This window comes from Enhydra lutris, unplaced genomic scaffold, assembly GCF_002288905.1.
Source record: "Enhydra lutris kenyoni isolate GAN:26980312 unplaced genomic scaffold, ASM228890v2 scaffoldscaffold4, whole genome shotgun sequence".
Lineage (NCBI taxonomy): Eukaryota > Metazoa > Chordata > Mammalia > Carnivora > Mustelidae > Enhydra > Enhydra lutris.
The window spans coordinates 48,153,476-48,178,567 of record NW_019154088.1 but is presented as its reverse complement, the minus strand read 5'-3'; the positions used below and the strand labels follow the sequence as shown (position 1 = coordinate 48,178,567).

The 25,092-nt window shown below is 41.5% G+C and overlaps 1 protein-coding gene across 1 annotated transcript in view; it reads left to right on the top strand.

Moving 5' to 3' along the window:
• The first annotated feature begins 2,070 nt into the window (after window positions 1-2,070).
• Window positions 2,071-25,092, top strand: part of LOC111162421 (E3 ubiquitin-protein ligase TRIM9) — a 107,078-nt gene continuing 84,056 nt past the window's right edge. Inside the window, exon 1 of the mRNA XM_022526831.1 lies at window positions 2,071-3,041. Coding sequence (XP_022382539.1) covers window positions 2,220-3,041 — 822 coding nt within the window. The 5' untranslated portion in view covers window positions 2,071-2,219. The remainder of the gene's footprint in view (window positions 3,042-25,092) is intronic.

Here is a 25,092-nt window from a genome sequence, read left to right as displayed (position 1 = left end):
GGATACATCCTTCAGATACAGATAATGTTCCAATTCCCCGTGAAGAAACTGTATGGCTGTAAACAGCGTACCTATGCCTTTGGACGCTCTGGATTTAGCTAGTTAAAAACCAGATTAAAAAGAAATCATATAGGGGCGCCTGGGTGGCTCAGTGGGTTAAAGCCTCTGCTTTCGGCTCTGGTCATGATCCCAGGGTCCTGGGATCGAGACCCACATCGGGTTCTCTGCTCAGCAGGGAGCCTGCTTCCTCCTCCTCTCTCTCTGCCTGCCTCTCTGCCTACTTGTGATCTATCTCTGTCAAATAAATAAATAAAATCTTTAAAAAAAAAGAAATCATATAGCATTTATGGTTAGCATAATTTTAAATAAAAATGAGAAGAACCATTCCCCCAACAATAATCTAGTGCTGTTTTCATTACGACTGAGGAAGATTTTGGAAAGATAATGTAGTTTAGTGGACTATTTCTCTAAGGGCAGGATTATGGGCCACTTTTTACTAGGCAATAAAATGCTTTTAAATTCTAACTGTTGCTGCATATAATCAAGTTATCTCTTTTTTGGAAGACGAAAAATGGAAGATTTCTTAGACCTTGGGAAGAGTTTTTGCCATTTATTTATGAATCACTCAGCAAAAGACAGCCATGTACTATTTCAAATAAGATGCTATCTCAGAATGTCACCGTCACTTGACTCGAAGATTTTTCTTTCTTTCTGTTTTTTCTTTTTTTTGGGGGGGGGGTTGGGGGAGGAGGTCCTCCTCCTCCTGCAACATCAAATCAACAGTTCTGTGGGCAAGGGACAGGACCAGATATCTCCATCAATATTTGGTAAGAGGGAGAAGAAGGGTGCTTAATATATGAGGACTAACACTAGATCTCGCCCCCATACCCCTACCTGCACCCCTCCACCAGCACCATCACCCAACGCACTTCACTGGAGCAAACAGAAACAAACCACCATTCTGAAGCTGTGGTAAACGCTCAGGCCACGTGACACTGAATAACGCTGTTTGCATTCAAACACTGAGACTCCGCAGTGACACAGTAATTCATCTGCAGCTAGTTACTAAACTGTGGGCACTGAGAAATAGGCAATCCGTACTGAGCCAAAGTACTGCTGGCCTCGCGAAAGCTCAGCCAGATGCTGAGAGCAAGGTGACAGCACAGTTTTGGGAGGCAGGGAGAGTGAAGAGGGGAGAGAGGCACGTTCACACCATAAGGTTCACACCGCACTCTGAGAAGCCTCTGGGCCGAGCCTGAATTTAAAGCGGGAAATGAAGGGGCTGACAGAGATTTTAACTAATATACTGAGCCTTCACATCGGTCGCCTAGCTTCAATCTCACGGCAACACTAAGAAATTGGTATTATTATTAATCCTCTCTTAGACCCTAGGGGCTGAGGCTGAAAGAAGCAAAGAGGCTCTTCCTGGGGCTTACGCCCCGCGCGCCAGACTCCCAGGAGGCGGGAGCGCCCGGGCCGCGCGGCACCGCTTTCCTGGAAGGGAGAAAAGCGGGGCTGCGGCACAAAAACCTAGGCCTGGGTGAGGCGCCAGCCCAAGCTGCCAGCCCCGGAAGGAGAAGGGGGGTCTCGCAGGCGCGCGGCCCTCGCGGGTGGTAGGTCGGCACGGAGACCAGAGCTGGAAGCCAAACGCAGACAGTAGGCGAGAAGCACCAGCCCCCTCCGCCCGCCTACTCGCTGCGGGGAGGGGTTTCTCACGCCCCCTGCTCCTGGGTGACTGCACCGGAGGTCGGAAGGAAGCGGGGCGAGGGATGAGTCATCCCGCCTAATTCCTCCTTCCCGGTCCCTCGCCTCCGCACGCCGGCCCCCTCCAGAGATGGAGCAGCCAGGAGCGAAGACTCACTCTTCCTCAGAGTCGGCTACCAAACCCCCTGTGGCCTGCAGAAGAGAGGGGAAGGACGGGGCGTGTGGCCAATGAGAGCTTCGCCCTCTCGCCGCCGGCCAATGGGCCGCTGTTTACAGGGTAGGGCGGGACTAGGAGGGGGCGGTCCGGGGCTGGCGCGCGGCGTCGCGGTCCCGTGGCTCACTGAGAGAGTGGCTCTGTGAGAGAGCGCCTCACAGGGAGTCCGCGCCTAAGCGACGCGGGAAGGCGCCACCGCCGCCGCCGCTGGCCAAGGTGCTGGAAACGACAGGCCGGTCGGCCGCTTCGCCAGCTCAAGCACCCGTTGCAGCTGCTGCTGCTTCGCTCCAGCTCCGTCCTCATGGAAGAGATGGAAGAAGAGTTAAAATGCCCTGTGTGCGGCTCCTTCTATCGGGAGCCCATCATCCTGCCCTGCTCTCACAATTTATGTCAAGCGTGCGCCCGCAACATCCTGGTACAGACCCCGGAGTCTGAATCCCCCCAGAGCCGTCGGGCCTCAGGCTCCGGGGTCTCCGACTATGACTATCTGGACCTGGACAAGATGAGCCTGTACAGCGAAGCGGACAGCGGCTACGGTTCCTACGGGGGTTTCGCCAGTGCCCCCACTACCCCGTGCCAGAAGTCCCCCAATGGCGTCCGCGTTTTCCCCCCGGCTATGCCGCCACCGGCCACCCACCTGTCACCGGCCTTGGCCCCGGTGCCCCGCAACTCCTGTATCACCTGCCCCCAGTGCCACCGCAGCCTCATCCTGGATGACCGGGGGCTCCGCGGCTTCCCCAAGAACCGCGTCCTGGAAGGGGTAATTGACCGCTACCAGCAGAGCAAAGCCGCAGCCCTCAAGTGCCAGCTCTGCGAGAAGGCGCCTAAGGAGGCCACCGTCATGTGCGAACAGTGCGATGTCTTCTACTGCGATCCGTGCCGCCTGCGCTGCCACCCGCCCCGAGGGCCCCTAGCCAAGCACCGCCTGGTACCCCCGGCCCAGGGCCGCGTGAGCCGGCGGTTGAGCCCGCGCAAGGTCTCCACCTGCACAGACCACGAGCTGGAGAACCACAGCATGTATTGCGTGCAGTGCAAGATGCCTGTGTGCTACCAGTGCTTGGAGGAGGGCAAACACTCCAGCCATGAAGTCAAAGCTCTGGGGGCCATGTGGAAACTGCACAAGGTGAGTCCTAAGAAAACCCACCCCTAACTCCCCTCGCCTCCAGTCCTCGGGTTTTGCAGTCAACCGTCTCCCTTTTGCGCACAGTGCATCCCAGTGGGGGCGCAATGCAGGTTCTCCTGTATCTGCTTCCCCCGTCTGGTGCACTGCAGAAGCGCAGGGGGAAGTTGAATATCCTTACAGCTAGCGCAGGGGAGTTGAATATCCCCAGAGTTGTTGCGGGGATGCCTGAGAACAGGTCTCCCGGGGGGCCCTGCCTAACCCGGGGCGTCCCCTCTCCGCCGCGGAGGCGCACCCTGAGGTGCCCGCTAGCGTACTGGAAAGCGCTGTGTAACTGGGCAGAGGAACGCCAGCGCCCGGGACTACCAGGAATGCTCCAGGGCAGATCCGGCTGCGGTCCCCAGGGACGGAGTGGGGGCGGTGGGACCGCGCGAAACGCTGGAGCTGCGGGATAGACTGGCGCTGTGATTCGCGGCGGGGGCGGGGAGAACTCCGCGGGTGGAATACTGATGAGTCCGCGCGGGCCCAGACTCGGGGTCCGCGCTGGAGCGGTTGCGTGACCCGGTGCTTTGCTCCCGGGAGGCGGAGGAGTGGGGAGTGTGTTGCGGGGGGGGGGGGGGAAGAATACTGTGGTTGCCAAGGCAACAAGGCTTGATGGCGGCGGGTCCTGACCCTCCCGGGGGCTAGGGACCTGGGGCTGAAGTAGCAGGACCAAGGTTTCTGTGTGGTCTAGGTCTGAAACCTAGGCAGATGCGTCTCCCAGGGTGACCCCATCCTCCCAACCACCACAAACGCATTTGTCCAGGATTCAACCCTTTTTCCCTTTCAGTAGTTGTCTTTGACAGCTTTGAGGCACCTGTTACCACCAGATTTATCTTTCTGGTCTCTTTTGATGTGCCTTTACCAATGTTTAGGTAAGCCACTCCTCTGCTGGGACTCCTCCAATTGTCCCCGCATTTCTTAGACAGACCCTAGAATGGTCCACCAGGACCTGCTTGACATGTACACTTTTGGCCTCATCGACCTGACCTCATTTCCTCCCACTCATTCCGTTTGCTCCAGCTGCACTGTCCCTCAACCAATAGCAGACGCCTTACAGCGCCCCCCTCCCCCCCGCCGCCCCCGGGCCTTTGCATTCGATGTTCCTTACGCCTGGGACATTCTTACCCAATACCCTGTATTCATTCGCTGGCTCATTCTCTTGCCTCCTTCGGATTGTTGCTCAGATATCACCTTTGCAGTGAGACCCTTCCGAACACAGTTGCTGCCATTAGTCTCAGACACCCCTAACTGGCATGCTATATATTTTAATTATCATGTTATTTTTGTTTTTATCTATTGCTCCCCTCCACATCTACTAGAAAATAAGATTCATGAGGAAAAAGATTTTATAATGTTATGCCCACCCTGCCTAGAAGGAAGGGAACCACTCTTGAGGATATGTGTATAAATTTCAGTTTTAATTTTTAAATAATTTGCTTGATTGGAATGCAAAGGGTAGGGCAGGGATTCAGGATTATTGTAGGGAGATTTTCTTCACATCATTGAGTTTCAAGCCCAAGGTTCAGGTAGGGGCAGTAAAGATGGTGTTCAGGCCTCAGCTATGCCCCACTAAGGGTTTCCCAGCATTTCTTGGAGACTAGAAAGGCTAGCCTCTGAGAGAGTCCATGGAGTTAAGGCTGGAATATTGGTATTTTATTTACAGCAAGAAAAGAAATAAGATATTAGCATTTTCAGCAATCAGGGAGGTTTTCTCAATTCAGTATTAATTGAATGTGATCCATGTTTACAATTTTTTGTGTTCTCACATATAACCTATTAAATCTTATTTGTACTGATGGAAATTTAAGTCAGCACAAATTTGAGCCCTGCTAGGCACATGCATCTATTTTTAAGACATTTCAACTTATGGGGTGCCTGGGTGGCTCAGTGGTTAAAGCCTCTGCCTTCGGCTCAGGTCATGATCCTAGGGTCCTGGGATCGAGCCTCACATCGGGCTCTCTGCTCAGCAGGGAGCCTGCCTCCTCCTCCTCTCTCTCTCTCTGCCTGCCTCTCTGCCTACTTGTGATCTGTCTGCCAAAAAAAAAAAAAAAAAAACTTAAAAAAAAAGACATTTCAACTTAACTTTTTAAAAATGATATTTAATTTTGAAAGTTTTCAAAACTTGAGTTCACAGCCAATCTTTTTCTTCATGTTATGATTTCACTCTTAAACTGCTAACTATAGCCCATGGTAAGTTGCCTTCCAAAACTATCCTTGGAACTAAGAAACTAATCACCCTGTATCAAAAAAGAATGGAAGAGTCACACACTAATTAGGATGGTCAAGCCACAGCATGGTTTTTCCGTGACGAGTCTGTACTTTATCCATTAAAACCAAAAGCAACCCTTTAGTCTTTGTCAAGCCCTGTATAGATTTGAAATTGTTAAATCATTCGTTTTATGGGTAATGGAAATTGTGAGTGGACACTGGTGTGGACTGGGTTGAAATTTGGATGTCTGTTAAAAAAAAAAACAATAATGTCAAAGCCCTTGAGACATGACATAAGTAAGCTTTTAGAAAAGGAAGGTTGGTTTGTTGAAGAAAAAAAAACCCATTTCTTCTTTGATCTTTTGCACACTTTTTCCAAAATAGTGGATAGGTATAATTTTTGTTCAGTCAATATCAGAATTATTAAACTGCCAAAAAAAAAATGACAGAATGATGACAGATTTTAACATTTGCTTACCGTCTTAGGAGAACAATGAACATTTTTCCCCATCTTATCTTCTTAATAAGGTTGTTAATGTGTCAGCCCTGGATTTTCTCATATGGTTATTTATGTTCTGTTTCCACAAAATCTCATGGGCCAGAATTACTGTGGGCCAGAATTTATATGTCTTTCAAAACATAAGAGAGCAAAGAATTACATTAAGTAGTTTTCCCAAAGTTGGGCAATTAGTTTGTCAACACATGTTATTACTAGACCTGAAAGTTTCCATTAATGTTCTACCATATTAATTAGTCATTTCTACTGATAAAAAATTCTGTGAATAAGTATTTCCCTCGAGCACAAAGTCCTCGTCTTACACATTCAAGACAAAATGGCTGAAATTTATTTTTAAAGAGGTTATAAAAGCAGCTGGTTGAAATTCATTAGTTGTCAATTGACCAAATTAAAATACTTCTTGCACATATATGACTTTCAAAATCCATGAAAAGTGATACTGCATGAAGTAGCCGTATAAGACAAATATCTGGGGCACCTGGGTGGCTCAGTGGGTTAGAGCCTCTGCCTTTGGCTCAGGTCATGATCCCGGAGTCCTAGGATCAAGCCCTGCAGCGGGCTCTCTGCTTAGCGGGGAGCCTGCTTCCCCCTCTCTCTCTGCCTGCCTCTCTGCCTACTTGTGATCTCTGTCTGTGAAATAAATAAATAAAATCTTAAAAAAAAAAAGACAAATATCTGATAACAGTTTTCATTTAGTACCAGCACTTGCTATATTCCTTTATACAATTTAGGTTGGTATAAAGAATTGCTACACAAAAAATAATTTTGTAGATACTTTCAAGCAGGCAATTGGAACCATTATTACTACTTTGTAATTTTAGCAATTCACATTTCTAAATCTAACTTTATCCTTAAATTCCTGGTGGTTTTTTATCAATCACTGAATCAGTACATTTGAAACTATTCTGTTGTATTTGTGCCATTGAGCAAAGATTTTCTTTTCTGTATTAAGCTCTCTAAATCTTGTTTCAAAAGTTATTTTTTTTACTTTTTTTAAGTGAAGATTTGCAATTTAAGCAAATCTTTTTTTTTTTTTATTTTTAAAAAGATTTTATTTATTTATCTTAGAGTAAGAGCCAGTATGTGGGGGGCGGGGATGGTTTAGAGGGGGAAGGAGAAGGACAAGAAACTCCTGCCCTGAGTGCAGAACCCCTGGCGGGACCCAGTCCCACAACCCTGAGATCATGACCTGAGCTGAAACCAGAGTCACATGCTCAACTGACTGAGGCATCCAGGTACCCCCGCAACAGTTTAAAATTTTAATCAGTTATGCTTTAATTTTCAAAGTATTCTGGAAAAAATATCTGCTTTGTGGTATGTTGGCATTTCATCAAATATTTATGTAGCAAAGTGTGTTATTTAATGTAACTAAAATGGTAGTTAACTATCAGCAGTAAACACAATATAATCTAGATGTTCCTATGATACATATAACAGGTAGCAGATATTCATGTTTTTTATATTTTTAAAATTTACATCTAGTACAATCAGAACACTCTGTGCACAGTGGTACAAATATTAAGGAGAATGAATCAGACAAGTTGGTTGTTCCTCTTTGTACTGAGACATAATAGTAAGAGCAAGATGACAGGGGATCCCATTCCAGACCTGATACTGCCACTTACTTGCTAATAACTTGAAGCAAATCTCATAACTTCCATGCTTCCTACACACAAGTCTATATTTGTGGAAATATTTTGAAAAAAATAATTTAAATGTTTATAACTTACTCATTTCAGTTTGGCACAAGAGAAGAGTTTTATGTAAAGCAAAAGTTATTGTCTCACTAGTCAGTAATTATTTCCTAAAAACCTCATCCCCCAGTTTGGGATACTTTGCTTGTTCCTTTCAGAGTACAGGATGCAGTAAAAAGCTATTGTTGAAGGTGGCCCAAAAGGGTGAACTACACACCTTCATGGGTCCAGAGAATACTCAGTTGAAGTAAGCACAAAGAATAAAAACACTACAGAAAAATTTATTTATATATTAAACAAAGGCATTTTGTTTTTCAATAACGATGCTAAAATGATAGTTGGTATCACTGTTTTGTCAGATTCTCCAAAGAAGACGGTGTTCTCACTCTGAAGTAACAGAACTTGTTCTTCCCATATATCCCATAAAACAGTGTTATTAACTGAAATTTCAGGCAAGTCACAGTTTACATAAAGAGAAAATTATCATAGCTACCTGTTGACTAATAAGAATAATGCACAAAAATTATCCTTACTTTCAGTACAGTATATTCTCTCATCTAAGTATTTCTCAAAGTGTGTGTATGCATACAACTCAACCTTGGCATGGAGGAGGACAGACGCATTACATGGTAAAAATTAAGAACAAAATAGGTCTAAATAATATCATTGTTATCTATTTTACCAGGGACTCTTAGTTATAAGGAACAGAAAACCCACTTAGGTGATCTCAGAGGATTTCCTGGGGAATGAAACAAGTCAACTCTCAAGGAAAGCAGAACTAGAAAGGTAGAAACTAAGTTTATTTTCTGTATCAGCCAGGTTGGACTAAGTTATGCTACAGTAACAATTTCCTAATCTCAGTGAATTACAACAATAGTGTATAATTTCTCACTCCCCTCAATGCCCACTGGGAATCAGCTGTGGCCCTTCTCCACATCTTCCTATTCTTGAACTTAAGCTGAAAGAGCATGTTTGGAACATGTCAACCTTATAATAGAGGGAGGAGAACAAAACACAGCTACTCAATAGCACTTCAATTTTCTACTCAGATGTGGCGCGTCACTTCTGCTTATATTGATTGGCTAAAACAAGTCATGTGGCCACACCTGAAGGCCATACTGTAGCAAATACACTCTTCCCACAGAAGGACACCAGAAAAGGACCCTATAATGGGGGCCGGAGAATATTTAGAACAAATAATATAATATGCCACATATTTAACTCTCATCTCTGCTGCTTTCTCTTGCAGTGGGCCTCTCTGTCCTGCACAAATCCTGACAGGACTCCTCTAGGCCCGAGGCAGCATGGCATTTTAGTACAATTTTCCACTGTCATCTAACTAGAGTGTCTCTTCACATTTTCAACTTTAGAGAAAGAATCTGATTGGCTCAGCTTGCATCAGGTAATGACTGATGACTGTCCAGGCCATGACCCAACCCCTTTGGTGAGGTAGATGTAGAAGCGTAGGCTGAGACAAGTGAGATACTCACCTCAGCAGCATAACTTAACAGGGCACCAAAACTCAGCAATCAAGATTAAAAAAACAGTGTAATGCCATATCTTAAAAATAAAAATAAATGCAAGAAATCCATGATCAACAAAATGTCAACATTTTAAATAAAGGCAAGATCAGTAACATATGGCCATGCTGAGCCATACTAGACCCTGAGTCAAAAGGAAAAACCAAGATCAGTCCTGTCTTTGTTTCCTATTTTGACTTTTGTTCATCAAAGAATCCTTACATTAATTTTTATTTTTTAAAAATGCCACATTAAAATAGTATTGATGTTGATTCCTGAGGTTTTTAGCACTCCCTTAAATTCCACATCTGAGGAGAGTGGCTCACTCCCCTCCTCCAGCCCTGGCCCTGAGGGACAGAGTCACATGATACAACACCTGGCTCCTAGTTTACTGTACACCCAGAGAGAAGCTCCACGCAGAATGCCTCAGAGAGCAGCGGGGGTAGGGAGGCATTGACCAGCATTCTGGTACAATCTCAGAAGAAGCCATGCTGGGTGCAGAAGAAAGCATTTTGCTCTACTTGGATCTTCCACATTTCAGCTACAGCACTAATCTATTGAGCTGCTTTGACAGTGATGCAGTAGAGTTGATGATGATGAAAGAAAGGACAGGAAAGTGTAGAGAGAGCACTGAGAACTGGAGCTCAGTGCTTGCTCTCCACAGCAATGCTCCACCACCAAGTGGTTTGTGTTATCACTGTCCTGTACTCTGGTGAACATGGTCATATCAGAGCAAAGTAGTCCCTCACTTCGCTTATGTTTGAGTAGAGGAAGGAGGACAGAAGATGCCATAACATGATTTTGTACTCACTATGGATACCTCTTTTAAAGTCTGTGGTTGGACTGGGAGTGGGAGAAAAATAAAACCACGGTTTCCTGTCAGTAATTTCGTCTATTTATTAGAAGGAAAGAAGAGTGTTAGTAACCATGGAGTTCAGTGTTTCGTGTTTTTTGTCTTTTGGCTTCCTAACAGCAGTACTCTTCTTGCTCTAGTTAAATGCTTCCCCTCACCACCTTATTCCTACCTCTTCCTAGTCCCTGTGGTGGGCTGCAATCCAGGGCCCTGCCTTACCTGGCCATGTGGAAGGGCATGGGACATAGGCCTGACCAGTCATCATTCTCTATCCCCCTGGTCAAAGTGATTAATTTAAAAGATTAACACGTACTCAAGCTCGTTCAATCAGAGTCCTTTTCTGAGGTTTATATATACTGAGTCAGGGACAGAGGAGTCTTGCTTTCCTCTGGACATGTTGTAGCTGGAATAAAAAAAAGCCAGGAGCTGTCTGTGTCCATGCCTCTTCCTCCTACCACTACTTCAGTAGAAGAAAATAAGGCAACCCACAGAAATACAGAGCTGAGAAATGGAGAGAGAATTCTGAGAACAGTAATTAAACCTTTGGAACATGGCATGAGTGCAGCCAGCTACCCCCTCCTGCCTTCTGAGTTACCCAAGTCAGTAAACTTCCCCACCTTTTTTAGCTCTAGCTAGTTTATTTCAGCTACTTTCAACTGAGAAGTCCTCACTTATAAAAGCATATGAATTAACACATGTGAACATTTATATTTGAAGATATCCTTATTCATTCTAGATATTGTCTCTAAAATACTATACTTAGAAGGCTGCATTCTGATGCCAAAAACAAAAACAAAAACAAAAATGGAAAGCAGTTTCGATTCAATGATGCAGAAATTATATGATATTTAATCTAATGCTATTTACCCATTCACTAACTGCGTAGCCTGTACTAGCTTTTTGGGCAATAGGCTGGACAGAGAGCTTCTGAAATCAGACTTCTGCTAATAATCAGTTTTATTTGTTTTCAAAGGCAGGAAACCTCTGAAGATATACATCTTGCTTTGACCTGTTCTTTAGGTCATAATTTCTCAAATTGTGTTCCCGCCAAGTTTCCATACTTAAATAATTTTGAGGCTCTCTGCTCAAACATGCTCCTGGTGGTTCATGTTGTACATTATTACATCAGTGTACTGATCCATTCTGCAGCAAAGAAAACTGCTAGAATCTTTTTTTAAACATTTTATTTATTTATTTGACAGGCAGAGATCACAAGTAGGCAGAGAAGCAGGCAGGGAGAGAGGAGGAAGCAGGCTCCCTGCTGAGCAGAGAGCCTGATGCAGGGCTCTATCCCAGGACTTTGGGATCATGACCCGAGCTAAAGGCAGAGGCTTTAACCCACTGAGCCACCCAGGCACCCCTAATCTAGAATTTTCTAAACTTATTTGACTTTGGAAACTATTTTTTATTTATTTTCTCATTTTTTCCCCAGCTTTATTGAGATATCACTCATATGTATAATATATATACATTATATGTATGTATATGTATATAACATATATATAACATAGGTAAGTTAAAGATATACAAAGTGATGATTTGATATGTGTATATATGTGAAATGATTGCCACAATATGTTTTGTTAGCATCTCTATCCCCTCACATAATTACCTTTTTTGTAAGTGTGTAGAGATAACTTTTAAGAATTATACTCTTAACTTTCAAGTATACAATACTGTGTTGTAAATTATAGTCACCATACTGCATATTAGATCCCTAGAACTTATTCATCTTATAGCTGGAAATTTGTACCCTTTGACCAACATCTTCCATTTCTTCAGTCCTCAGCCCCTAACAACCACCATTCTTTTCTCTATTTCTTTGGATTCAGCTTTTTTTAGTTTCCACATGTAAGTGAGAACATACAGTATTGGTCTTTCTCTGACTTATTGCACTTAGCATAATGGCCTCCAGGTCCATCTTTAATGTTGCAAAAGGCAGAATTTAAAGGAAATTCTTTAAATTCTTTAAAATTTATGGCTGCGTAATATTCCTCTGTGTGTGTGTGTGTGTGTGTGTGTGTGTACCACATTTTCTTGATCCATTGATCCATTCATCTGCTGATGGTCACTTCAGCTGTAGAAAACCTTTTTTAGTGCTAAATGAGTTAGGGAAATACTATTCTAGACACTGATTAGCTAATAAGCCAGTAAGAAAGTAAGCATTCTTAATTTCTGCTATATGCAGAATAGACTACTCGAAAACTCCAGCCTGTGGATAAATGTCCCAAATAAGACTATCTTTAAATCTTATGTTAATCTTTAAAATAAGTATTAAAAGTTAAATTTATGTTACTTTGAATATTAAAACCAAAGATAGAGGTAAAAGCAATTAATATAAGTTTTTTAGTGTTTATATACATATACTCAATATATGTTGCTTCCCTTTTTATTATAAATAACTGAAAAAATTAGTTTAGGCATCATTGATACCAAGGTAATATAATTGGAATTAACTGCTTTGGTCTGTTTTTGCCTATTTTTAGGCATTGTGTATATGATGCCAAGTGACTTATTTGATTGAGTTTGCTGTTAAATTGTGGTAGATAGAAATAGATTGTTTTTAAAGTACTTAGTAAAACAAAAAAGATGATTTAGCTTGAAGGTTAAAACTCTAAAGGTGCTCCTGGGACAACATATCACAACTTATGAAAGTTAAAAGAGCAGTGCTTTGCTTGTTATATTCCAGGCTTTGCTAATATTTTCAAAATGACATTTGGAGTCAGTTTGTAACCTTGGAAGAAGAGTTAGTGATAAAATGGCCCCCAGCAGTGTACCTAGATTATTAGAGACGATCTAGGTTTTGTCAGCAGCATGTCTAATGTATCCCAAAAGACATTTCAAAGCCAAAAACACTTACTGGGGGTGTTCTCGCAAGCAGTTTCATCACAACCGTAAACTGGGCCCTTGTCTTAAACTGAGAACTCTCTCTCAGAGTGACACTATTCAGAAAAACCCAAGCAGAATGCCCAGAATGCACTTGACACATCATCAGGGAAGTCATCACAATTTCACTTCACCTTAGGATATATTATACATACTGCTGACAAAACCTAGCCTGTCTGCCAGCCCTGTCCTCCAGCATTTTCTTAAACTAGACCTTCAGATCAACTGAGCCAGCCTCACCAGCCTTGCAGCAGACTAGCCTGCTGTTGGGAAGCTAAGTGCTGCTCCCTGTTCCCCAGAGTCACTCCTACACCAGCAACACTCCCACCCCAGCTGGGTCGAATTAGAGTTACTTTTTTTCCTTAACTGTAGAAAGAGAGTTTTTTTCATTTTGACTCACTCATTTTACGCTGATGAAGCAAGAACACTTGTCTTGAGTTTCTCGTCTTGAATAAATAAGCATCACTGACTTCTGTCTTCCTCAGCATGCCTGTCCCTAAAGACTCACTTACCCATCATCTCAACTCTTTGCACCTGAATGTCTGAAACAGATCCAGTCATCTCAGTCCCATTCCCTTTCACAATGTGCTCTCAAACTCTTGTATCTTCTGTCCACCCACCTCCTCAGCTCCCATCTCTGAGTTCCAACACTGAGAGCCCCCCATATTATAATTGCATGTTAGAATCTCCCACTGGACCCTACAAAGACAGTCATAGATTATTTCTTATATATCTTTGTTTCCTCCATAATGCTTTTAGTAGATGTTTGAAAAGGTTTAATAAAGAAAAGAGTCAGTAAGAAGATTAATGATTAGCAAATATTCTAATATTTTAAATTTCTCATATTAGCCTGGTAATAATAGTGAAATTTGGAGCCTTCAAGTTTATACTTTTGTTTAAAACTTACTGAGCACTTACTCATGCCAGGAACTGTTCTAAGCTGTTTCCAGGCACCTTCTCGTTTAATCTTCGGAATTCACACATTCTTCCTACGAGAAAACTGGGGTACAGAGAGATCATAGAGTCATACCAGTTTTAAGTGGCAGAGCCAGGGTTTGAATCCAGGCTGCCTGACTCCAGCGCTCACATATTAAACTGCCATTCTGTCCTACCATCTGCTAATCACAGGAAATGCATGACCTAGAAAGTGCTGTTTTATGGTCCTATAAATTACAGTAGTATAACAAACTGAGTTCCGCTAGTTCTCATGCATGCAAATTACTGAAAAATTAAGTCATTTGTCCCCTATGTTTCCTTGTGACAAAATAAATTTAAAGAGGAAAATACAGGGCAGGGGGAAGAGAAAGACAAGTATATTGAGTATTCCCTAGACCAGATCCTGGGAGGCATACGGGGTAGGCCAGATTCCCTTGGGAGGGGTCTGTCAGAACCAGTCAAGGAGCAGAAGATAGACAGTGGGGTTCTATCAGCTCAGCCACTGATTCATTGTCCTCATGTAACAAAATCACCATCTTAAGATTTATAGAAAGAAATTACGTAAAAGTTTAGGTGGAGGGTTTGTTTTTTTTTTTTTGGCATTTTCAGCATCTTTATTTCTGCAGATCTAAAACATTTATAAGTCTATCTTAGAAAACACAAAAATATGTTGAAACCTGTAAGCAAGTATCTGTTCTGTCTCTTTTCCATTTTTTCTTGGACCTTTTGCTGAGATGGTTAAAGAAAATACATACATTCCTTTTCAAGAATATGTGCCTGGCCCGCCTTTTCCATAAATACAAAAAGGAATATATGAATCGGAAAAGCCTATTGTTTAAGAATGGGTTTAAGCACTGCCAAATGAAGTTTGTTTTTCATAAGCCTCGCATAGAACCAGAACTGTGTGTTTTATACTCAGAGCTCTGCTCAAAGAAGAAACTGTTCCTTAAAGAATTGGCTTTGGAAGTAGAATGCTAAACATTGTTCTCTGGTGTGGGAATAGCCACCTTCTGTCATTAGCCAGTACACATAGATGATTAATTCTCATCTACTGCTGATTTATTCATGTGAAGCTGACTTTCCAGCCAGATAGCATCAATTCCGCTTTATTGAGATTTTTGTTCATCCTCTCTTTACTCTTACTTTGCTTGCAGCTTGCATTTTAAGAAGCAACTGTTTGACACCAAATACTTACTTCTCTCTCCCCTGCTCCAAGAAAAGCCGGGGAGAGGGCCACGTTGCTCTGACCCATGCTGTACATCAGTCTAAGACATTATCGAATCTCTGAAAAAGCAGGCCGCAGAGGGAAGTAAATGTGAATGGGGGGATCAAACAGTTTCTACCTAAGGCAGCTCTTCTTCACAGGCTTTTTGGTTTTGTAGGGAGCAAATGCTTGGAAGGTCAAATATACACAGGCTCAACTACAATTACAACTCACCTAAAGCCAGAGGGAAATAACTCTATAATAGAATCTACCATTTTTTGTTGTCTGTACTGTAATTTCTTTTCATTACTACAAACAACCAACAGCTGATTTTACTCTGGATATGGGTAATACACAACAGAGTGCTGCTGGGGCTGTTTACGCCATCACCCAGACACACAAGTTCACGATAAAATGGATAACATGATAAAATGGTGTTGCCTCTGCCATTCCCACTCCTGCATCTATGAAATGGGATCCTAAGAGCATAGTCACATAGAATCAAACGTGAAGTCAGACTCCTAAACAATCTAATAAATCTTACATGGTGCAGATAAATCTGTGGTGCTTTTTACAAGTAGTTGTTATTGATTTCATTGACCATCAATCATCTGGCCCAGACTTAGCAAGGAAATGTGATAAAGAGCTCTCAGCACACAATCAATACAGTGTGAAGAAGCTTGATGTTTACATTCAATTGATGTTATCTGGCTGTCTTCTGACTTATGGAAGCAAATCTGCCATTAGTGGAGCTAAAACATTGTTCTGTATTAAGTAAAATATTCTCTACTTTCTACTTTAAGAAAAAAGAAATTTGGAAATATGGAAATTTGGATAAGCACTCAATTTCCAGGCTGGCCTCAACAAACACGATAAGCAAGGGTAGCAAGTGTAACTACCATTCTGTTAGTGTTCAAAAATGGCACCTTTAAAGCTAGACTTAGGATGTGGATTTCTGATTTCTCTGGTCACTGCATATAAAAGTGTTGTGGAAAAATATGAACTGATAGTGAGGTCCTATTATGTACATATAAAACATAATAGTAAATATTGGTGTTCATTGGCAAATCAACACATAAATGTTTTATACTAATTTTAAAAAACCATCAAACCAAAAAGAAGATTCATCCTGCTGACATTGATAACATCCTTGATTCTTGATTTCCAAAGAGGCTGCATCATCTTACATTCCTACCAGCAATATATGAAGGTTCTAATTTCTCCATATTTTTACCAACTCTTGTTATTGTCTGTTTTTTTTGTCTAGAGCCATCCTAATGGTTGCAAAGGGATGTCTCATGTGGTTTTGATTAGCAATTCTCTCATGACTGGTGATATTAAACATCTTTATGTGCTTAATGGCTATTTTTGTATCTTTTTTAGAGAAATGTTTATTCAAAGGCTTTGCCATTTTTAGTTGGGTTATTTCTCCTTTATTGTTGAATTTCAGATCTTTTATATATTCTGGACACTTATTCACTCATTTAAAATGGAAGGGACAGAGATGTAAACCTCTCTTCTCTCAGAAACACGGAAAATAAAAAGCAGACACATAGCTGAGGGTGAGGAAGAAGTTAAGACTGGCCCACCACAACCTACTGCTTATTTCTTGCCCAGTCACCTCTATCAGCCAGTTCTGAGGCAGAGCTCAGATAAGTTCTAACAGAAGTGGCTCCTGATGACTAGGAAACATGGGAAAGTCCAAAAGTAGGAGGAGGAAATAATCTGGTTATCAAGATACCTGGATATGGTGGCTGTGTTACCAAGTATAACTTGAGTTACACTTCTGCCAACTTTGGTGATAGAGTGCATTTATATATTTTATATATTATAAACTTCAATTATAATAAAGTTCCAGTGGTGCTTGGTTTCTGTTACAGGTTACCCTGGTATTTAAAAAAATCACTTCCAGGTGTCAAAATGGTAGATTCTTCCCCTATAGTTGAGAGTTATAAATCGATAGAATTGAAATACTGGATATTTTAGACCACTTGCCAACCCTGTCCAAAATCAAAGGAATAAATCCCAGAATATTTTAGTAAATCACGAAAATTACATAGGGATGTATCACCATAAAAACACATTGATTTCTTAGAACTTATATTAAGAAGGCAACATCCAAGGACCCATTTTTCAGTTGCTTCTGTATGTGTGTGTGCGTGTGCGTGTGAGTTCAGTGAAGCTCAATTAAAACACCTATTCTCTTTTGGAGGCTCTCCCATGCCCCCAAACAACCATAATCACAGCTTTTTTCTATATTCCATGACCACAGCTATCAAAGTTTACTTGAACCTTGTTGTTCTCTCTTTAGGGGGAAATTATATATGTCTATACTCTTGAATTAATGTTCCTTTATTATATGTATTTTTTTTTAACACTGGCCCTCAGTAGACAGTGCCTTTACTCAAAGGATAAATCAATCTCATGTGGGAGTTTCAGCATAAAGGCTGGAAAGGGAAGCATTTGTAGAAAATAGGCTTTGCTTTTTCCCTTGCACAGGGAGAACTGCTGCATTGCAGCATGGCTGTCCCCTTGGATTGGTTGTCTAATTGGCTCCTGCCCTAGCCAAAAGCACAAAACAAGTTTATAGGATGAAGCAAAAGATAGTCTCCAGTTGCTCCTCTTCCCCTTTGGTACACTGCTTGCCAACTCTGTTGGCACCTGGCTGACCACCAGCACTCTCTACTCCTCCCCTCCCACAGTGGTCTCCTCTGAATCGTCTGGTTTCTGCCTACTTCTCAGCAAGCCCAGCTTTCCTTCTGATATATGTGCCTTTGTCTGGTCATCTCCATGCTTTGCTTTGGCCACTGTGTGTCCAGTCTGTACATCTAGCTCCATACCCTTGACCAGCCACTTCCAGGGAGTCTCTCTGCCCAGCCCATCTGGATTGTGCACCCTCTCCCTCCATCCTGACACTGGCTTTCCCCACGCTGGCTTCCTTCCTAGTGAAGGACCCAGTGCTGACAGCTCTTCAAATCATACCTCCTGGGTAGCAGCCCCAGAGCTGGCACTGATCCCAGCAAGAGATTACTGTCATGTACTTGGCCCATCACCTGTAATGTTAAAATAAGATTATAACATATACATCTGGGTTGTCTAAAAATGCACTCACATAACTCTTTTCATTTGAAACATGCCATTAAATGATTTAGCTAAATACAAACACAGAATCCACTGACATATAGCCACCACTGAAATGAAATACGACGGATATTTAGTTGGACCTGGAAGTTCTACTTATGTTGAAGGCAGAAAGTAAAAAATAATTTTCAAATTTCATCTGCAAAACAGGGAAGGAATGAATTAGTTAGTAGAAGATTATTACCCAATTTGGAGGCTAGCCAGAGACTGGTCGATTACTGTCTTCTGAGTAGAGCCAAATGGTTCAATTATATTGCAGTCTTACCTCCATAGATCTTCTGTTTACTTACATGAAAACAATGTCATCAATTTACCATTTGTTTATTATTTAATTTGCATGTTATGATGGCTTTTAGGCAATGATCAATTATTAAGTGTTCTAAGATTATACGTACAAAAGGTTATTATTGTGAGCTATAGGCTCAAAAATTAACCTAGTATTTTTAGAGAAATTCTTTAACTAGCATATATATCGAAGGAGATTGATATAAAAATTACATAAATATTAGGTTTGAAAATTAACTTCATTTGGTATTTGTTCGTATCTCGTGATTTTCTTCAGGGATTAAATCATATTTATCAGTAGGGTACTAAACTCACTCTGTTCCTTCCTGTCCTGTTCTTCTTTAATCTTCCCAGTCATGTTAAGGGATTTAGATGATCTGTATTCAGAGCTCCATCCTCACGTAACTACCACAAGGCCCAGTGTGGGCTGCATGAGGCCCTTCCTTTTGCTGATTCAAGTTCAGGATACTGGTGGTATAGCATAGAACACTGGCCGTTTAGCTGGCCCTGAGCTCCAGCTTTATTCAGCTGCTCAACTGGAGAAATTCACACAGTCAGGAGATTTCCAGTTTGACCACATAGACAAAGCACTTTTATATGCCCAGAAAGAGGAGTGGATAATGGTTACACAGATAATAGCATGTGACCATGTCAATTCCCAAGCACCTCTAAGAAGAACTTGTTCTCGTAATGTGTTAAAACCAAGGTCATGGAACAGCTGGTGCTAGAACAGGATTTGCTGTTTGAACCGTGCTGTGAGATGTGATTTTGTATCAGTGTCCTTTCCACCATGAACTATCTCTTTGATTTAATATCAAGGATCATTAGAACTGGGTTAGGAGGGCTTTGTGCATATTGAAGCTGAGACCAAGGGCCTAAACTTAAGTCTGACAACTCATGAACACCTTCCCTCCAAGCTTAAAACACCCTGTCAAGGCTCTCAAGTCTCCTACAGGAAACGTGGACTCCTTCCTCCCTGCTCCTAAAAGTAGTCGATCATACCCGCCACGATGAGAGTGCCACATCAGTGCCTGGCTGGCTGAGGGCAAATGGTGACAAGCATTTTGACTTTAAGCTAAGAGAATCAAAGATGCACAGCAAGAATTCAGGTAACAGATAAAATAGTCAAGAGAAACAAGAAATAGAATGTGCATGGCAGAAATGCAAAAACTAGTCTCTGGGTAAGCCCTTTTATAGCAAGTCCTAAAATAAGAATTAGCCAAAGGACTAGAGTCTTGCTGAAAAGGCCTTTTTGTGATAAAGCTATAGTGTGTGTAGTGTGGTATTGTGCAGCTCACTGGTATGGGGGCCCAAAGAGCTGGGGTCTGTTCCTGGGTGCACTATTATCCAGACAACACAAGGAAGGGCTGAGAACACAGGCCTTACATAATGACCTATGTTTAACCCCTGGCTTTTCCACTGCTTAGTTGTGTCTGTGCCTCAGTTTTCTCATCTGTATAATGGAGATGATAATCAGACCATATAGAGTTGTTGAATCACTGTATACCTGAAACTAATGTAACACTGTATGTTAATGATGCTGGAATTTAAAAATAATTTTTTTTTAATCAGACCAAACCCCAAGGATTGTTGTGTAGATGACAGGTATGGTAGATACAAAGTCACTGGAACACAGCCTGGCCAAAACAAGTGCATGATTAATGTGAGCTATTATTACTTATGAAATAGGACTTGAAATTATAGATATAGATAAAACTTATATTTAATTTATAATTATAAAATATAATTTGTGTTATTTATATTAGATATATGGTTTATTATATGAAATTGGCTCATGTAGTTGGAGGCTGAACCTGGACAGAAGCAAGTTAGTGGTGTTGTTCAGTCTGAATCTGATGGCCTGAGAACCAGGGAAGATGATGGTGTAATTCCCAAACTCAAGGGAGGAGAAGACCAATGTCCCAGGTCAACAATCAGTTGTAGAGAACAAATTCTCCCTTCTTCCACTTTTTGTTCTTTTCAGGCCCTCAATACATTAGATGATGCCAGGCACACTGGGAAGAGCAGTCTGCTTTACTCAGTCTATGAATTCAGATGCTAGTGTCATCCAGAAACATCCTCATAGACATACTAAAAAATAATGTGTAGCCAAATATCTGGGCAACCCATGGTCCAAACAAGTCAACACACAAAATTAACTGTCATATTAGTTTAGTCAGAAGTTGGCCAAGAGCAATGAGAAATTGAGATAGATCGGATTCCTCCCTCCAAAGTCTTGAGAGCTAAGGCAGCTCAGCCATCTACACTGCCATTTGTTCTTGCCCAGGGCCTCCTCTGAGGCTTCCTCACTCTGTCACCTCTGGGTATTTGCAAAGAATTTGGGCAGTGATTTCCAGGAAGACAGCAAGCATGGAAAAAAAGATTGACAGGCAACAAGTTGCTCCCAAAACACAGCCCCAAATGGGCATGTGCTCCTAAAAACTTGAGTAAGTCAATCTGTATTTTGAATGTACCAAGACATTTTCAATAGAAGGAAGTCTGGTATATATTTTTCAAATATAAATATCTATTATAAAGCCATGATGCCTAGATTCCAGGACATCAGCAAGTTAATAATAGCTTCTTAAATTGTTTTCTAGAAAAAAACAAAAACAAAAACAAAAGAAAAAAATTTTTAAAAGAATTGGAGTGTATATCCCAATTTCAGAAGCATTAACAGGGAGTAAGAGTGGGGTAGGAGTCCATCAAGAAACTGAGAATGCTTGTGGCTACATAGGACATAAAAAACAGGAGACAGGGAGCTAGGGGTCTCTCTGTTTTGATCCTACATATACCTCTTGGGCAACCCACTGGACTCCCCTGGGCCTCCAGCTTCTCATGTATAGGACAAGGGTATAGAATCAGATGAGTGCTAAGGTCCCTGTCAGGGGTGACTTTAATTGGGATCTACATTTATTGATGTTTCTCTGGCTCAGTTCCTGAGAAGAGTTTCTTGGATAAAACTGTCTGCTACCTGCTGTTTGTGCCTTTGTGAAGAGATACTTTAATTTTCCTCCTGTTTCAAGTTTCTCAGTTGGGGTTTCAACATTTGGAAATCAAAGGAAGATGGACAAGATAGCAGCAGCATCTTCCATCCCCTTCATTTTACCCGGGCCTTGGCAGTGCTCTGGGGTGCCAGAGCCACGTGGAAGGGGCTGACGGCGCAGGTGGAATGGGCAGAGGCAAGCACATGCTGCCCAGCTTTGGCCTTTGCTTCTCTATTTCAGATGGAACAACCCACTGGTGGACCTGTAATGACCTTTGTCCACAGATGATACTCACTATCATGGGGATTTTGAAGATATGAACCTGGCCTAGAGTTCCTTATCTCAGGGGAAGAGCTAGTTTGGTGCCAGACTTTTAGGGGGAGTAAGATATGCTCCAAATTCCTTCTATTTCAAGTGATTATTATTTATGCAGAAGAAGTAGATAGTTGGTTTCTTGTTGTTATCATTGCTGTGATTCAGTGGTGCTGGTAAATATGCAAACCCTTGATTTGCAGCATTTGCCATGGCTGACTTCCAGCTACCCTGACACGAGGGCGCTGACCTTGAAGTTGAGAAGGGAGTCAGAACAAGCCAGCTCCGGCACACCACCACTATCGTTAGTTCTTTTGCTTTATGTCAGACTGGAGGAAGTGCCAGATTGCAAGTTTTCTAAAATTATTTAAGCCTGCAGCTGCAAAAAAAAAAAAAAAGAAAGAAAGAAAGAAAGAAAAGTTACAGAAATTTTTAGTGTAGAAATCATTAATGTACAGCTCAGTGAATTTTCACAAATTGATCACACCTGTGTAATTAGCAAAAATCAAGAAACACTATTATGAGACTCCCCCTCCCCTTGAAGAAGCCCTCCCTGTGCTCCCTTTCTGCCAACAGCCCCACTCATCCCTTCCCCGGGTAACCAGTACCCTGCCTTGGAACAGCACGTTAATTTTGTCTGGTTTTGTGTTTCACATGAATCTACTCAGACAGCATGCACTACAGCATGGCATCTTTTGCTTACCTTTATGTTCATTAGATTCATTTACATTGTTGTATGTAGTTTTAGATCATTCCTTCTCATTGTTTTATAGTATTTTATTTAAGGGATATACCACAACTAATCCATTCTACCATTGGCAGGCATTTGGGCAATTTCCAGGTTTGGGCTATGACGAGTGGGGCAGCTGTATACACTATAGAAGATGTCTTTGGGTGCACAAGTGTAAGCAGTTCTCTGGGTTATACCTCAAGGAGGGAGATGGGTGGGTCATGGAGTACTACAAGGTCCACCTTAGAATGTGCCACCTAACAGTGTTACCCAATGGTGGTGTCATAATACAATTCCCCCAGCAGTGCTCCTCATTGTTCCCAGCATTTGCTATGAATTGTTTTCATGTTAGCTGTCCTTGTGGGTATATGGCAGCGCCATGGTGTTGTGGTAACCAGTGGTAGTGAGCACGTTTTCATATGTTTTCTGATCCTTTTGGATTTCCTCTTTCATGTGGAGGCTAAGTAATTTGCTCACTTTTTCATTGAGTTGTCTGCATTTTTCTTACTTACTTGTGTTTTAGATCTCTTTTTTTACCCACAAATACTTAAAAAAAAAAACAGTTTAATTCTGAAATTAAATAAGCTGCTTTTCCCTATGGACCAAAGATACTACTTAGAAGAGATTTGCCCCATCTGTTTTCTTGTCATTTTTTTCTCAATGTAGAGTTTCTCCTGCTCTTTATATCACTCTTTATCACGTCTCTATCAGATTTTATGCTTATTTCATAGCTTCACTTAGAATATTATAAAGCAAGTTGGGGGGAAACGGTTTTTAAGAACAAACAGTGCAAATGCAAATGCATTTTCAAAAGTGAACAATTCTTTCTTAAATGAAAGTAAGAGCTGTTCAAATAGTTTGTAAGAAAAAAAAATAAATTGAAGTCTTAATTACCTCTAAAAAGTAATTCTAAAAAGTAATTTCATATTGAATATGAATTTTTAAAAGTTTCCAGAGGTAAGGCTTCATTTTCCTTTCTCTTATCTCAATAGATAAACCTTGTTACTTATCTATGTCCTTTTTTAAAAAACCCTGTTCACTAAAAATTGAATTCCTCCTATGTATTGTGTGAGCTATCTTATTTTTTAAATCCTTATTTAGATATGGAAGTGCAATCTATTCACCCTAAACTGGTTCTATGGCAAGAATATAGAAAATGTTAAAGAATAGTTTACTATTTCAGAAATTAAGGAACTTTCCTTGGATGACTTGAATATGGGTCAAACATACCAAATAGTTTCTTCATAGAAGTCTAATTGCTTTACCACCTTTATTGTTCTTTCTCATATAATGAAATAGAATAAAGTATTAAGATTACTATTTCAGAAGAGTTAAGTCTCCCCATGAAGAAGGGAAAAGAAATCTCCTGAGATGTTCCAGAAAGAACTGGGGATATCTTCAGAACCACCTCAAGGCCTAGGCAGATTGCCCCATAGGCTAGGCCTGACTGGTCCAGCCGTGTGCCTTTGCACTACGCATAGCATGGGTAACCCAGAGCAAAACTGGGAAGAAGGGAAAATTTCCCTTCTGTGCATTCTGCTTCTCTTGTCCCTATGCTGTCCCTTTGTGGTGCTTCCTCACATTGCTGAGACCAGAATTGGCAAATACAAAGCACCTTGCCACTCTTCTGTTCTGGACCCATGACAACTATCATCGTCAATCATGGCACTTTTCCCAGTGAGTCCAGATGTTACACAAATGCAGCTCAGAATCCTTAACACAGCACACTGAGAGAGAGACCAATACCAATCTATCAGAGTTGGCATTTAAGATGGTTTCTACTTGGGACATCTGTGTGGCTCAGTCAGTTAAGCAAACAACTCTTGGTTTTGGCTCAGGTCATAATCTCAGGGTCCTGAGATTAAGCCCCATGTGGGGCTCTGCTCTGAGTATGGTGTCTGCTTAAGTTTAAGGTTCTCTCCCTCTCCCTCCCCCTTTGCTCCTCCCCAACTTGTATGAGCACACACTCTCTCTCTCTTAAATAAATAAATAAATGAATAAAATTTTCAAAAAATTTTTAAAAGATGGTATCTACTTGCCATCACTTATTCCATCTTCTGCAGCAGCCCAAAAATGTAAATGTTTTAATTTTCCCAAAATTGTTTACATTACCTTGTAAGATGGTTCTTATGGTCTGAATCTCTGACCCATCATTTTCTATCCTGGTTCTGGACATCTTCTATCTCAACCGAAAAAAACACAAAAACCTAGGATTATGAGTCAAATGTCTACAGGGACCAGATGATACAGGCAAGGTTTTCATATTTATTTAGTCCAGGACAGCGATAGCCTTCACTATCAGAAAGAAATACACTGTCCAATTTTTCAAGTAACATGTGACCCTTGTCTACCTTTGGTTTATCCACATTTGAAAAAGGTATACAATTTATTCTCATTATTCAAGATATTTATGTTGTACAAAGTTACCAAGAACATTGAATTAGTGAATATTGAACCATTGCTCCTATGGAAATTAAGGGTTAGGTTCCTGTGAGTTTTGGTCACATTTTTGACAAGTGATAAATACATAACCTTGTCTTATGTGCTTTTCTATTCACAGGTCCTTTGTTTAATACATATTGTTAATTGATTATCATTGAACTCAATGCCAAGAGCACTACAACTCACATATGAATGAAGCTTATCTAACGCATAGGTTTTCTCCATAAGGCACATCACAGCTTTCTTGTACTTAAGAACATCAGACAGCATTTAAACACTACACTTTGGGGTCATTTG